Genomic DNA, 16,148 nt, shown 5'->3' on the forward strand with positions numbered 1-16,148 from the left:
TGAACATTTTGACAAAACATTTCTACTACAACTCCCAGCATGCGCTCAAATCCATCAAAGGTCATGTCAAAATCAGTCACGTGATGTGTCAGTGCCGCATGTAAACACAGCTCAAATGTGCTTGTTTACTTCTCTTGGGACGTAATTTACCGTTTTTCTACATAAAACGGGATTTGACCAAATGATGGAGGTTGAAACTGCCAGACCGTATTTCTTTGGAGACATAGGTGCGTATGAAAGTATTTCGGTTTTGTATGCTAGCATCCATTTGGTTACTCTATGTCATAGCTAGCAAGCATGTGTTCATGATATAACAGCAACGTAAATCAGCTACATATGTGCCATGTTGTGTTTTAGCCCATATAGATTGTCAAGTAAAGGTTTACGATGGCAAAATGTGTTGTCAACCAGAGATGATCTAGCATGCACTCACTTCGCGCCGGTTGATTATGTAGCAATAGGTATTCTCTTGTTGTTTGCTCTCTGGCTGATGACTGTGTGGCTTTACCCCAGGCTGCTGGTCAGAGAGGACCGAGGTGCACGAGGCGGCCTCCGAGGGACATGCTGCCCAGCTGCAGCAACTCATCCAGAGAGGAGCCTCTGTCAACATAGTGGCTGTGGACTCCATCACCCCCCTCCATGAGGCATGTGAAAGGGGGCAGACCCAATGTGTCAGGCTGCTACTGGATGCTGGAGCACAGGTGAGACTGTCACTAAGTTGAGGGAGAGAGATAAGAGAAATATCGGCAATAAATGAGGTAGTTTCGCCATAGAATAATTAAAATAATAAAGGATATATCTAGTCATAGATATAGAAGGGTGGGACCCAGATTCAACGCAGGTTAAAGATCAAGAGAAAGTAATGTGTTCTTTATAGTTAATTAGGACATATGATGGCTGTGTTGTCTTGTAGGTGGATGCCCGTAACACGGACGGTAGCACCCCTCTGTGTGAGGCCTGCTCGGTTGGGAGCTTTGACTGTGTGAGGATGCTGCTGGAGCATGGGGCCAATGTGAACCCCACCCTCTCTTCCCGGACCACCTCACCCCTACACAAAGCTTGCATGGGGGGTAAGTGTGTAGGATGAGCGTGCATCAAGATGGTTTGAGAACTTGTGACAGTCTGTTCTTGTGTCCCAGGTAATGCTGACGTTGTGAAGATCATGATCGCTAAAGGTGCCAGTCTGGAGGCATATGACCTGTACTATGGGACCCCATTGCATGTGGCGTGTGCCAACGACCACACGGCCTGTGTCAAGGCGCTACTCAACGCAGGTGAGCATTTTGAGAATAACACTCTCTAACAACTAATTATCTGATTGTGAAGAAGAACAACACAATGAATAAAGACCTGAATAGAGAATAAAACCCTGGGTTTGAGTTCTCAACTCTGGAGTGCACCTTTAGTAATAACCTCTTTTGTGTGTCATTTGCTTCCTCAGGTGCCAAAGTGAATTATGCTCGGCTGCACAAGACGGCCCTGCACCGTGCTGCTAAAGTGAAGAGTGTTGACATGATCGACATGCTGGTGGAGTTTGGGGCGAACATCTACGCCAAAGACAAAAACGATAAGAAGCCCATTGACTACATCGATCCCGGTTCTCCCGCTGCACTCTGCTTAGAGTTTTATGAAAGTAAGTCAGTGTGAGAGAGGGTTTTATACTACAGTTACCAGTTATAAGCAATAGATGTGCCTTACCAGTATGTTTTTGTGGATTTCTAAGCAATGTCACAGTGTCACCAGTAGGTGGTGCCCATTGCTAATTTTTCAGGATCAGAAAGTTACAGGTAGTGGAAAAGTAAAATAAATGTATAAAAATTAAGAACTTGATGATGTTGAACCCATCAAAAACAGCTGTTTGAACACTTCTTAATTGGTACACAATACTCAGGTCAAGGTAGATTTAATTTCTTCCTGTTTTTTTTATGGGCCTAATTATAGAATGACATATAAAGTAGAATCCATATTAATTTAATAGGATCTCTGTGGTTCTAGTAATAACGATTTGTCATTTAACTTAATGTGGCATGAACACAACCAGTCATGATGTTTTCATCATGTAGGCTACACTTGCATGTTTGTCCACTCACAAATGAATTCCAACAGCCAAACAGTGCTCTGCCCCAACCATTTGATGAATGGAAAGAAACACCTGTTAAAACACCAGAAAGTCTAATGACGTTCTGCGATTGTCATTCTGCCTACACTTGTAGCCTGAATTGATGTGTCTACTTGTAGCCTGAATTGATGTCTACTTGTAGCCTGAATTGATGTGTCTACTTGTAGCCTGAATTGATGTGTCTACTTGTAGCCTGAATTGATGTGTCTACTTGTAGCCTGAATTGATGTGTCTACTTGTAGCCTGAATTGATGTGTCTACTTGTAGCCTGAATTGATGTGTCTACTTGTAGCCTGAATTGATGTGTCTACTTGTAGCCTGAATTGATGTGTCTACTTGTAGCTTGAATTGATGTACGCGTCAGTCTTTGCCAGTCATCCTTGCCTTGGAAAAATATCAGTGTTCTCCTCGAACTACGCCGCATTTTGGAGCGTCTATAATATGCCTCCCAATTTCAAGTCCATTTTTCATGCGGCTGACATGTGGTTATGATAAATATCTATTTACAGAAGCATATTTATTTTTTTAGGATGCAATACCAAACCACACCAGCTTACTTTAACCTCTGACAATACTCAGTCCTACGTCAGAAAGATATTTCTCCAGTATTTTGAACATAGACTAAGTCCATCTGTCCTGTCCCTCAAGTTAATGTCTATCCTACTCATGTTCCCTGAAGCTGATCAATTAGTACTATAACATTCAGTTTAGTTACGGGTCAGTAACTGACGATGAGACCCAGACAGATTCCTCTGCCTCAGAGCCACTCGTGGAATGTGAGACCAGGTCTGTGTGAGAAGCCACACAGCAACAGTATCCTAGGCATCAGACACAGACACCTCTTGTAAGGAAAAATAAAAACTTTATTTCATGAAGTGCAAGGACATTGTGACATACATTTTTAAAAACTTGCTCAACTCATGTTTTATTGAGTCCTATTGTTGGGTTATGCAAGCAAACATCAACATAATATCCCTGCTCAAAAGCTCCAGTCTTTAAATATACTAAATGGGACATATATCTCTGACTGTGTATTGACTCTTAAATACTATCCCAGTGTTGTGGATAGACTAAATCTCCCATAAACCTTTGTGGTTGTCTGCCTGTAGGTACTCCATTGAGTCTGCAGCAGCTGAGCAGAGTGACCCTGAGGGCGATGCTGGGTAGCAGAGCTCTGGAGGTCGTAGTTCAACTGGACATACCAAAGCAAATCATTCGCTTCCTATGTTACCACTGACCCTGATACCATTATCTTACTAAGGTGAAGGAAGGAAGCTCAGAGACTGAAACCTTAAAAAAAATAATCACAATTATCAAAATGCTACAGTCTGAACCTTAGATGCCACTAGATTAGATTCATAAAAATAATATGCATACAGCAAGGCACAGGTTTCCAAACAAGCAGTATTTTTAAGCGGAGCACTTTTGTGCCATATCATCACATTAGATACATATTTAAAGAACAGGAGCATAAGGAGGTTTTAATGGGGACTTTTTACATGCAGTTTATTCCTTGAACTCCCATATCTTGTAAACCTACATAAAAGACAAATTGAGGCCCTCAGGGAAAACAAGGGAGAGGGGGGAGAGGAGAAAATAAATGGAGGAGAGGAAGTGATTTTGGCAGCTGATCCTGTCCACTCTGCAACACCGTCTGTGGACACTACACCAGCAATTTAGACGCCATGACAACGCGGCAACAACACAACCGTTAGCAACACATCCCAGATCTCCGGTACATCCTCAGGGATGAGAAACGATGTTGCAGCAGGAGGATGAGCGGCGTTCCCGTTGACACTCTCCAGATGTCAGTGTGTATCCCAGATTCCTCCCTGACATCGGAACGGAAACCACACCTGACAACGGGATGTGTTTGAGGCGGACGTGGAATCCAGGCAGCAGAGAAACACCATGGGAAACGATCCTGCTTTTTTACTGTTGGTGCCTCTGATCTGTTGCATCCACTATAGCTGAGACGGCCCAGGCCTGAATATGGTGTCTGTTTTTGGGGTGTGTAATGAGTGTGTGTGGATTCCTCAGAGTTGCACAATGTCTCTGGTCACTGTATTGATACTGTTATTATTTGACATAACCCGTCTTAATAATGGGAACAGAGGAATATGTCTTATCAACATGATGTCTATGTAAGGCAACGTGCATTAATCACAAAGTGTGTTTCTAAAATATTATGACCTATTTAATATTTCCCCACTGGCCACACGACCTCATTTCAGTGTGGGTAATATTTGGTTGAGATGTTAATCAATGAGATTACAACCTATATTAACCCACTCAAATTAAATTCCAACATTTTTAAAGCACAACAAAGCTCAAATGGGAATACAATGTCAGCTATTGATAAATCACTGTGCTTAATCTAATAGCAGGACCATATAACCTGGATTTCAGTTGAGATGACATCAAAACTACACAGGTGCAAGAGATCGATGCCATTTGAGATTCTGTGCAGATTATTACAGAAGTTGTGAAGATCTCCACAGACCTGTGATCTATGTACGCTTTCTTGCACATACACGCTTTATATGGTTACAGTAACCTCAAAATGTGGTCATGGATGTGTTACTCACTTTTCAAGTTTGAATGTTACATTCGTTTTTTTAAGATAGTCTAAAGTTAAGGCGTTTTACTGTATTACAAAAGTAATATTGAATTGTGTTTTGTTGACAACGCAACCAAATATCAACATTTTAAAGGAGATTTATCTTCAGCTTGGATAGTTCCATCTGGCCCACTGACTTAGTCTGGCTTTAATTCCAGTTTGTCTTCAAATTAATTATTGCTATGTTGGATTCACATCTCCATCTCAACCAAAAACAAATGTGTTTTCCATATAGATTCCACGTCACAATATGTTGACAAATTATGTTGAAAAAAATGATTAAAAGTCCAGCGGGAGTGACTATCCTCTCAGATAATGCATCTGTTTAACCCCTTTTGTGAACTGTCAAGTTTTTGAATGCGCTTGAAAAGCAAAATATGCACTCGAAAAGCAACTTCTTAGGGATAGCCCCCTTTTTTTTTTTTTCAATTTTCGCCTAAATGACATACCCAAATCTAACTGCCTGTAGCTCAGGCCCTGAAGCAAGGATATGCATATTCTTGGTACCATTTGAAAGGAAACACTTTGAAGTTTGTGGAAATGTGAAATGAATGTAGGGGAATATAACACAATAGATCTGGTAGAAGAAAATATAAAGAAAAAAACAACCTCTCTTTTTCTACCACCATCTTTGAAATGCAAGAGAAAGGTCGTAGTTATAGCCATCACTCTGGTTGTAATTCTGATGGTGTCCACAAGATGGCAGCAATGTATGTGCAAAGTTTCAGATGGATTATTTGAAAAATTGGTGAACAACAAGACTTTTAGTGTGAAGTCCCTAGGTACATTTGGGCAAATCGTGAAGGAGACATTCGCATTCATATTCCATTGTTCAGCAAGAATATCATCAAATCTGTATACTTGGACTTTGATTTAGCTTTCCAAGTATTAGTAGCCATATTATAAGTTCAACATTTGCAAAACAACCAGTTTTCATAACTTCATAACTCTGAATATCCTTATAATTGTTGTCCAAAATGAAAAGACATATACAACATATACATGGTTTTCGGATACTCCCATAAAGCCCAGCTCATTGGCTATCTGACTAGCTTTGTTTGACTCCGATTGGTGCTTATTTGACAAAGATACAGTCGTTCAAGTGATGGCCGCCCGCGTCATCGGCGTGCCATGAAGGCGTTGGCTCTCTGACCAAATATGGTGTCCTATAGGATATACTACACCCCTAATGAAATAGTGAAGTCTCTTTACCTTTTAGGATCTCTGAGGAATAGATACGAATGTGATTTGACTCGTTGAAACAGCGTTTAGGGTGAGATTTTCACAGATTCCTTTCTTTGCAAAGTGAACGAGTGGAAATACAAAATCGATCGTGATGCTATATGGATTTTTTTAGGATATGAAAAAGGATTATCTATTATCTAACAGAACAACACTTCATGTTATCTCTGGGGCCCTTTGGATGATAAATCAGAGCAAGATTTCAGATTGTTAGTTCACAGTTCACCTTCAGAGGTGAATTTATCAAACCTATCGCGAATAAAAAAGTGTTTTGTTAGGAGCTCTCCTCAAACAATAGCATGGCATTTTATTCACAGTAGTTACTGTAAATTGGACAGTGCAGTTATATTAACAAGAATTTAAGCTTTCAGCCAATACAAGACACTTATATGTACCGACATTTGTTGTTTCTCTAAAATCTGCGATCTTGACAACGCGCTGCATGGCTTACAACTGTCCCGTTGACGGAACGCTGATCCGTTTAAGTCAGTATCATCAATAAGTTCTAACAGCCCCCCCCCCCCCATTTAGCCTCCCTTCCAAATCTGTGCTGAGACAGCATGTCTGCTGGTCTATTGAGTAAATGACATGTGTGTCAAGTGTTAAGGCTGCTAGATCATCGCTTGCGGCATTCGAGAGCTTCTTTTTTTTCTACCACGACAGGAACCTATTTGGAACTGTTTTCCGTGGAAACAACGCGGCATCATCCATTACCGTTTCAACCATCCAGAACACATCCATAAATACGCTCAGGAGCAGAAATAGCTGGAGCCCTCCCTGTTCACATGAAGGAATGAGTATAAATACCCTCTTTTAAAAAAAAAAAAGAAGCTTGTTAAAATAACTGGACCCGGTCCAGAAGGGATCTGCTACTGCTAAGTCTTAAAATAGGCTGACCACGTAGATGGTTTGAAAGCATTTCTCTCCGTCTTAACATTAAGATGAAGCAGACGGAGGAGACGACAACAGGCATGAGAAGAATGTTCAGTTAAAACATATTTGAACAAATAAAAAGTGCAATTTGGGGATTTTGGATCAGCCTTTTATTAAAAGGAATGATACACCTGTTTCAAAGGCACTTTCTCTGGCTGTTCAGATAAGGCAAAACCAGTCAAAGGTATCTGCACAGGGATTTCAAACATCAGGTATTTGGTGCTGTGCAGCCAACAGAGGTTATTTTTCAATCAAGCAATATATAACATCAAAGTTGAATGGATCTAGCATGCTGCCCACACTTGATAAAGTATATTCGTGAATCCCTATTGGGTATTAAGAATGCTACAAATATCTATTTATTATGATACATGTTTGTGTTCCTGTTTAAGTCTGTCAGAGTCAAATACTATTGTAATGAATATATCCTCCCCGGAAATGTATGTATAAATGACTGTGTTGCTCTGTATACTGTAAGACTGACATTGTGTGTTTAAGAACGACATTGTTGCATATGCTCACTGCCTTTTGGATTTTATTACGATAAGCTTGATTCATTCATCTAAATTGGGTCAACTGTTATAGAGTAGGCCAATATCATGATGAACAGAAATTGAAATGAGCAACAAGATGGATCTCCCGCCATAATTTTGTCCAGTGTCCACTAGGATGTGCCATAGGTTAGGAATTTGTTTAACAACAATCAATCTTCTCGCTCATTCGTCAAGTTACAAAGCATCGGCACTGCCAGAGCATCAGGCCATGTTGCGTCTATGAGAAAAGGAAAACATTTGCTCCAACACTAGTACTCACAGCCTCTTGTCTACATCTGTTTTCCTGAATTGTCTGAGCTGATATGGAGATATAGTGAACCTTGGAACTATCCATTTGAAGAAATGGATCTATAGACTAGCATTTGAGACTAAATAAAAGGAGACTAAGTTTGAGACTAAATTTGAGACTTTGAGACTAAATAAATAAAAGGCTTAAAACGTGCTCATTCGTGAGTGAGGTGAGAATACACTCACCCACCCTCTTTAGATTACAGAACAAAAGGCTAAAGATTGAGATGGATGGGACTACTGTATTTCCCTGTACTTCCTCTGTTGCTCACCTAACACAAAAACCACGTTGATGTGCTTTCCTAGATGACATCTGTCTGTTCTATCGCGGAGATATACCAAGGTTTATCAGTGGAATGGAGTTAGTCTAGTTAGCTTTCAACCTTTGAACTCCAACCTCTCAGTAGATAAGCCAATGTGTATTACCCTCACATCTTTGTTAACAATGAGAGACTTCACCTCTTTGTAGACAAGTTTGTAAACTTCCTTGGGGGGGGGGGGATTAAGGATGGATGTAGATAGATCAGGCGGGAATCTGAGAGGCTCAGTGTGTTTTAGAGGAGAGATACTTGATGCTGTGATGGTCTGCTAGGCTTCACTGGGTGAGCTCTTCACTTCTAGTTAGGAATCCTTCCTCCACTCAACGAGGAGCAGATGTGAGACAGTGTTTGTGTCAAGCTGGGACTCTGATAGTTACTTTCAGCTATGAGCAACTGATTTAGGACCAGCCTGTCCTGTACTTAGTCTTCACCTTAACCATAATGGGACTAACAACAAAACTGGCCCCGGACCAGTTATTAAATGCTTGGTGTAATTATTGCTTCTCCACTCCCATATAATTATAACAATGGGTTAAACGTTCATATTAAGGAAAATCTCTACCACACCATAACTCAGAACTGGTCAGGCACTACAACACACAGCACACATAGCCCAGACCGTCTACTCTGTCTGCTTGTTAGAGTAAGAGGCTGTGAGGCACCATTTTGGGTGTGTGTGTCTCCTAAATCTGCTTTAAGGGTGACTGGTGGAATTGAGTTATTCCACTGCACTGGTAAATAAAGCACGGCGAATGGGAGGAGAATACTGGCTTGAAAGCAGCTCTTCTTTGAAGTGATTCTGCTCTGTATGACTGAATGGACGTGTGTTTGACTGAAAAGATCATCAAACACAGAGGCACACCTGTTTATGGCCTTGTCTGAAACCACAGCTCAGAAGTCACGTGGGACCTCTTCAGCAGTTCACTGCAGTATAACTACAACAGATTGGTACTCAACATGGTTAGAAGGATCAAGTCTTTAGCTTTAATACCTTTTTAGCCTGAAGTACAAGCACCATCTAGCAAGTCCACCTGTTACGTTCCCCAGTTTATGTGTTGTAGTTTGTGTATTTGCATGTGTTTTATTTCAGGAAATGGCTTCCTGAAATCCCTCAAGCAGCTGATTGGTCGACTCCAGGGCTAATTGGAGAGCTGACCCCGCCCCCTCGTCAAGACACAGCTGTCTCCAGTTACATTCATTCTGAAGCTATATAAAAGCCAGTGTTCTGTTCAGGAGAGAGAGATTTTGGAGGTAGGGATTACTGAGAGAGATTTGCTGGGAGGTCATTGCAAAGTGATTGTTTGTGATAGAGATTTTGCTGAGGTCATTGCAGAGTGATTGTTTGTGATAGAGAGATTTGCTTGGAGTTCATTGCAGAGAGATTTTGCTAGAGGTTGATTTTGATGGGAGTTCATTGCTGGGAGTTGGTATGTTTTGTGAGTTTGTTGCTCAGATAGAGCTTATTTGATGTACTTTGTTTCTTAGTTTGTTTGTGAAATTGTTTAATATTCTGTTTCATTTGTTCCCAGGGGGAAAGGGGAAGGCACCTTGGGAGTGCTTAGGCAAGAGGCCCGCGGGCATACATATACCCGTAGTATATTCACTGTCTAGGCACACTGGGTAAGACCTGGGCGGACCACCCCCTGTATTTTGGTTAGGGCACCAGTTGGTGCTAAATTAGGTAAAAGTGGTTAGGCAGGTAAGATAAGGAGAGGGGGGGCTTTGATTTACTTTCTTTGCTTTGGTTCCGTCCAGCCCCTTTTCCCCATATTACCGTGTAAAGGAATAAAGTCCTTGTAAACGGTACCACATTCTGTCTGTTGTCATTCTTACTCACACCTACAGTCCATACCTTTTTTCACTTCACAGAGAGTTTAGTTGTAGCAGGGTGTTGCGTTCCCTCTTCATAGAGGCGTGCGTAACACCACCTAACACGTCAGAAATTAAAAGTCAACAAGTCAGTATTCCAGAGAATTTATCTAAAAGGCCTACGGCTGGGCGTCTTCATCCAGACTTACTGTAAAACAGTCTCGTCTCCTCCAGCCGGAGAAAATATGCACATCTGTCGAGTCAGCCACACCGACGGACAGACACAGACACACACACACACACACACACACACACACGTCCCAGAAGCACAGTGAGCGGCCAGATGACCCAACCATCTGGTTATATTTTCTATAGGGAGTCCCAAGGCCAGTTCTACCCCACCCTGCTTCCTAACCATACACAGTACTACTCTAGTTCAGTCAGTGGGGGTGAAGTCAGCAGTTTCTTCTTCCCAGACAAAGTATTTTTCCTTTTCTCTCCAATGACACATACACCAGGGAGCACAGGAGGGCCCAGACGGACAGACTGTCCTGGGCTAGCCCAGGGAGCACAGGAGGGCCCAGACGGACAGACTGTCCTGGGCTAGCACAGGAGGGCCCAGACGGACAGACTGTCCTGGGCTAGCCCAGGGAGCACAGGAGGGCCCAGACGGACAGACTGTCCTGGGCTAGCCCAGGGAGCACAGGAGGGCCCAGACGGACAGACTGTCCTGGGCTAGCCCAGGGAGCACAGGAGGGCCCAGACGGACAGACTGTCCTGGGCTAGCCCAGGGAGCACAGGAGGGCCCAGACAGACTGTCCTAGACTAGCCCAGGGAGCACATGAGGGCCCAGACGGACAGACTGTCATGGGCTAGCCCAGGGAGCACAGGAGGGCCCAGACTGGCACTATGACTAGAAATGCAGGGAAAAAAGCACACATACATGAACACATGAAGCACACTTTCATACACAGTTAGTCTTTCACAGACTGATTGTGTATGAGTCTGTCCCGTCTCTCCAATATCCAATTTTTCTTTGTAAGCAAGTCTCAGCGTCTCGTGCTTCAAGCCTGCACTCGATTGAAAGATAAAGAAGAAAAGCTAAATGCTGATTGAATTGGTTTGAGACCTCGGGGTCCTTTGGCAACCACAGTACAACAGACATTTAAGAAAGAGCTGTGGGCTTTTTCAAGAAGACAAAGCGGCAAATGTGGAACCGGTTATTTCCCTCCTTAGAGGCCTTCATCTACATCTGCAGTTGCGTTCACATGGTGCCTTTTGTCAAAGCTATTGGTTATGGGTATTTGACACCTTAGTGGCAAAATTCACGTGCACACCCGACATATATGCAAACACACACACATACCCCACAACTACCCCTTTCTCACAAAAGCACATTAAATATCCACACATTCTCAGATGTCAAGTATTTAAACTGGTCTGATTTCCTTTGTTCCTTTTCTTGTGGTGCACAATGTTTTTTTTTGTGAGCAGTCGAACACATATTTGGGTGAAGGATAAAAATGCTGGCTCACATTGTTGTATATAACCCAAATATCCCTGTATCAATCAATCAATCAATCAATCAATCAAATGTATTTATAAAGCCCTTTTTACATCAGCCTTTAGAAGGGAAACGATGGGCCTGGTTGTATGGCTGTAGAATAAGGTCCTGAAGCTACCTTCTCCGCCGATGGTTGGTGGAGCTGGCCAGAGAAACAATGTGATCCAGAACAGAATGTACTCCAGCTTGTTTCCCTGTTGCTAATAGGCCTCTTCTCTTTTTCACAACCATCAATTTGACATTTTATCGCCCACCGTGATGACAACGTGTGACAGGCTGCCCAACCTGGATTTACTGTTTTAGCTTTTTACGTTATGAAACCCTTTTACTGCATGCTCCTCTCTGGCGGTTTGACCTTATTTCGGTTTGACCTTATTTCGACTAGGAAAGCAGTGTCAACTAGACAGGTTGTTCTCGGTACAGGTGTAATAAGTATGTTAGTGGGGGGAACGGGAGGAGGAGAAGGAGGGAGATGTGTCTTTTTGGCTATAGAAGAGACTGCACAGTCAGACATTGTGTAGACCGTTATGTTATCTTGTAAGGCCTTGTTTATTACCTGCTGATTAATGCAGATGATAAAAAATAGTTTTCGGGGGAAAATGTCTTGCTCAATGTATGTGCATCAGGACAGGTACTATATTACCCTGCTCTTCTTCACTGACCTAACTAAAGACCTTAGTGACCAAGGACAAGCATAAGAAAGTTGAGTTGAGTAAGTGATTACACGTCTGGTTTGTTTTTGTCCATTGCGTGGCGACGACGTTAAAGACAAATTCAAGGTTTGATTCAACACAGCATTTTTCAGTGGCCTTAATTCACGGCTGTTGCTTTTTAAGGCTTGTTTATATGGAGATAAGATTAGCCACTAAGTAACAGTCTGAAAGGTGCTGAGGGGAAATATTTACACCTGTGACTGAGTTTGTGTCTCAGTATAGTGGTATCACATAGTTCTTCTATTTTGGGCTTAGTGCCGTGACTGGTGCTGCCACTTCATTCAGGGTCTGGCCTGTTTATTTTGAGGTGATTGTGTTGGTTAGTGCTCAGGGATTGGAATTCCTGACGTTCTTCAGGCACATATCTCTCCTCTCAGCTCTCTTTCCCTAGCTGGTTCAGTGGCATGTGGCTTACATCAAGGGTGATAGGAGGAAAATGGCATATGTGCGTGTGTCCTTGTTAACTGTCTGATTTAACAGGATGCCTCCCACAGGCTAACTGCACCATACATCCTCCTAACTATGAGTTTTATGGCGTGGGTCTTGTGTTGTGTCCTCAGAGCCATGACCTTTGACCTGGAGACCACAGAGACCAGCACAGATCCTCTACCCTGGCACTGCTCAACCATGACCCCCAAGACAGGACAACCTTTACCTCATCTCTACTCCATCTGTGTGTGTGTGTGTCCCCTTTCTCTCTGACTCACACTTGTTGCCCATACTAGAGACAGTTGAAAAAATCTGTTGAAGATGCCCCATTTTCCATTTGGAAAGTTTACCTCATAACCTCTCTTACAACTGGAAAAGTGGTGCTGATGAGAATAGGTGAGGGGCTGATTCCTGGAACTGACTCTGCCCCCCCCCCCCCCCCCCCCCCCTCCCCAGACCCTAGCCCCATTTATGCCACAGGACCATCCTTATGACCCCCAGAAGAGCTGTGAGGGGTCAGTAGGCGGTGCCTGCCGTGTGAGGCGGACTGAGTAAGAGGGTCACCCAGCTGCTGTAGTCATCAGTTGGGTCCAGGACAGCCCAATGGGACATCTGCCGCATGCCTCACATTCCGATACACACACACACACACACACACACACACACACACACACACACACACACACAGTGGTGTAAAGTACTTAGGTAAAAAATACTAGCTAAGTAGTTTTTTTGGGTATCTTTACTTAACTATTTATATTTCTTACTTTTACTTCACTACATTCCTGAAGAAAATAATGTACTTTTTACTCCTTACATTTCCCTGACACCCAAAAGTACTTGTTACATTTTGAATGCTTAGCAGGACAGCAACATTGTAAAATTCAGGCACTTCAAGAGAACCTCCCTGGTCACGCCTACTGCCTCTGATCTAGTGGACTCACTAAACACACATGCTTCGTTTGTAAATGAAGTCTGAGTGTTAGAGTATGCCTGTGGCTATAAATACAAGAAAATGGTGCCATCTGGTTTGCTTAAAATAAGGAATTTAAAATGATTTATACTTTTACTCTTGATGTATAAGTACATTTAAAACCAAATACTTTTAGACTTTCACTTTTCTATTAAGGCATCTTTACTTTTACTCAAGTATGACAATTGGGTACTTTTTCCACTACTGTGTGTGTACACACACACACACACACACACACACACACACGAATTGCAATACATTGTGAGAATCTCAATAAATATCGTATCAGCGCCTAAGTATTGTGATCATATCGTATTGTAATGTCTCTAGCAATTCCCAGCTCTAGTTTATTGTGCTTCTTCATTCCTACACACTACAGGCAACCTTGGACCATGAGAAGCTGACATCACGTTTATACCACAACCCCACACGCACACAAGTATCAGAGCGAAACTATACCTTCCTCACACAAGTATTGACAAAAGTCTGTCTGCTACATCACACATGTAGGATCGATAAGAACTCCCCCTACAACCTACACTCTAAGAGAAAAAAGGTTTATCTAGAACCTAAAAGGGTTCTCCTATGGAGACAACTGAATAACCCTTTTGGAACTCTTTTGTCTAAGAGTGTAGACCTGTCGGACTCACACAGAGTATCGACATGTCTGCTAGTCTACAACATGTAGTCCCCAGGAACCATACAGGGTATTGGGTAATGTCTGGATTCCTTACATGGTGGTTGACTAGAAAAAAATACAGCCACAGGTTGTCTCAGTCTGGTAAGGCAATAGTCTTGGCTATGAGAGATATTGGAATCCTAGCCACCAAAAACATTAAATAATAACTTAACCGTCCACAGTTTTCCGTTAAAGGCAACTTGCCTAATGTCTACTGTGGGTGTCTGAAAGCTCCAACACCAGGCAAGTGAAATAAGAGACTGCTGTAAGTGTGTTTGTGTGTGTGATCATTTTAACGTTTCAGCACGGCCAGCTGGCAGTCCTAAATGTTATTGTGATTTTATTGCTCAGTCTCAGTTTTCGGGAGGAAAACCCACTAGGAATATTTTAAAAGACAGTTAATTAAAATACTTCAGACATATCACAATGGTCATAGCAGAGTGAGTTTGACGCCGGACACATGCACACACACACACACGACCACGCACACATTCACCAATTCACACAGACAGACACACACACACAAACACAAACTGTTGAGAGATGTTCTGGAGTGTGTATGGGTGTGCCATGTTGAGGTGTAGGGGCCAGGGCTCTTAGAAGGGCAGGTGTGGGTTTTCAGACTTTGAACCCAACAAACGAAAGGTCAAAGGTTAAATTCTTAAAAAGGGAGTCAGTGGCAGTTAGTTTCAACATTTTGTCCAAGAACTACAAACATGGTACTTTTTCATTGATCATGCAAGTCGAGTGGTTTGTGCCAAAGGACTTAAGACTATCAATAACATGGATTGTTCAACACTACCTGCTTAAAACTCCCTCAGAAGGTAATGTGTCTGAAAATATAGTGCTGATTGAAAGTGCTTTTTGGTTCTCAACAATATTTCTTGACTTTTTCAACTATCTTTAGGTAACATATCACTTTATGAGACTATGAATTTGACATAAATGATGGAAAAACCTCTGGTTGTTATTGGACTGTTTTACATATGACGACAACCACAAAAGGAAACGACCACAGATAAGATTCACAGTAAGAGGTCTCCTTCCCTGTAGTTAGTCCATCATGTTTTTTAGAAGTGCTGCTATCAGTTTATGCCAGATCTTGGAATGACACACGTTGCTTTTTCCCTCCAACATCTCTTTTGTTACTGTGGTTATATAACCCTTTTCCAGGCAATCAGATGAAGCAACTCTCCAATGGTTTCCGAAAGAGAAGACCTTGGAGAGAGAGAGAGAGTTTGTGGTGGGAGGAGCTAGGAGATCTGGCTCGTTGTAATGGATGGAAAGGAATAAATGGAACAGTATCAAACCCATATGTCTGACTCCGTTCAATATATTCCATTCCAGCCATTACAATGAGCCAGTCCTCCAAGCTCCTCCCATCAGCCTCCTCTGACACACACACTCTCCAAGGTCTTCTCTTGTCTGGAAAAGGGTTATACAAAAGAGATGTAGGGGACTAGTCTACCCCTATGTCTCTCTCTCTCTCTCTCTCTCTCTCTCTCTCTCTCTCTCTCTCTCTCTCTCTCTCTCTCTCTCTCTCTCTTCATCACCCTTTCCTTAGAATTCAAATGGAAAACATCTGCCCAACCCATGGGTCTTTCCAATCCAGGTCTCCTTTGGAAGACTCCCTTGTCTGTGGCTACACCTGTTGCTAGTTTATGGACCGTACTGTCTTGATGGAAACAGTGCCACCAACACACATATACCCACTACTGTTCTCCTGGAGCTTTTGATCTGACGCCTGGACCAACTCTATCCCAGGCCTCCCAGCACCCACCATACATTGACATTGTACGTTCCCAGTCCTTTACTTCTTCCAGGCAGACGTCCACCTCCACCCAACCACCCTCTCCCTGTCCCTCCAACCTCTGTCTCACATCTGCTTTGCTGGCTAGACGTGTA

The 16,148-nt window shown here is 42.6% G+C and overlaps 1 protein-coding gene across 3 annotated transcripts; it reads left to right on the forward strand.

Annotated features, from left to right (window-relative positions):
* The first annotated feature begins 47 nt into the window (after positions 1 to 47).
* Positions 48 to 9,882, forward strand: LOC110500105 (ankyrin repeat and SOCS box containing 13a, tandem duplicate 2). Of its 3 annotated transcripts, none has more exons than XM_021577275.3 (6): positions 48 to 227; positions 514 to 701; positions 914 to 1,070; positions 1,140 to 1,274; positions 1,442 to 1,633; positions 9,138 to 9,882. In XM_021577275.3, exons 1-6 carry the CDS (start codon positions 182 to 184, stop codon positions 9,179 to 9,181), a joined length of 762 nt encoding a protein of 253 aa, XP_021432950.3. In that variant the 5' UTR covers positions 48 to 181; the 3' UTR covers positions 9,182 to 9,882. The 3 variants fall into 3 exon arrangements, with proteins under 3 accessions (XP_021432950.3, XP_021432949.3, XP_021432948.3); XM_021577274.3 differs by having other exon boundaries at positions 9,167 to 9,882; XM_021577273.3 differs by lacking the exon at positions 9,138 to 9,882 and adding an exon at positions 3,229 to 5,068.
* The last annotated feature ends 6,266 nt before the right edge of the window (positions 9,883 to 16,148 follow it).

The sequence above is a fragment of the Oncorhynchus mykiss genome, chromosome 21 (genome assembly GCF_057628025.1).
Source record: "Oncorhynchus mykiss isolate SJ-2025 chromosome 21, ASM5762802v1, whole genome shotgun sequence".
NCBI classification, from domain to species: Eukaryota; Metazoa; Chordata; class Actinopteri; order Salmoniformes; family Salmonidae; genus Oncorhynchus; species Oncorhynchus mykiss.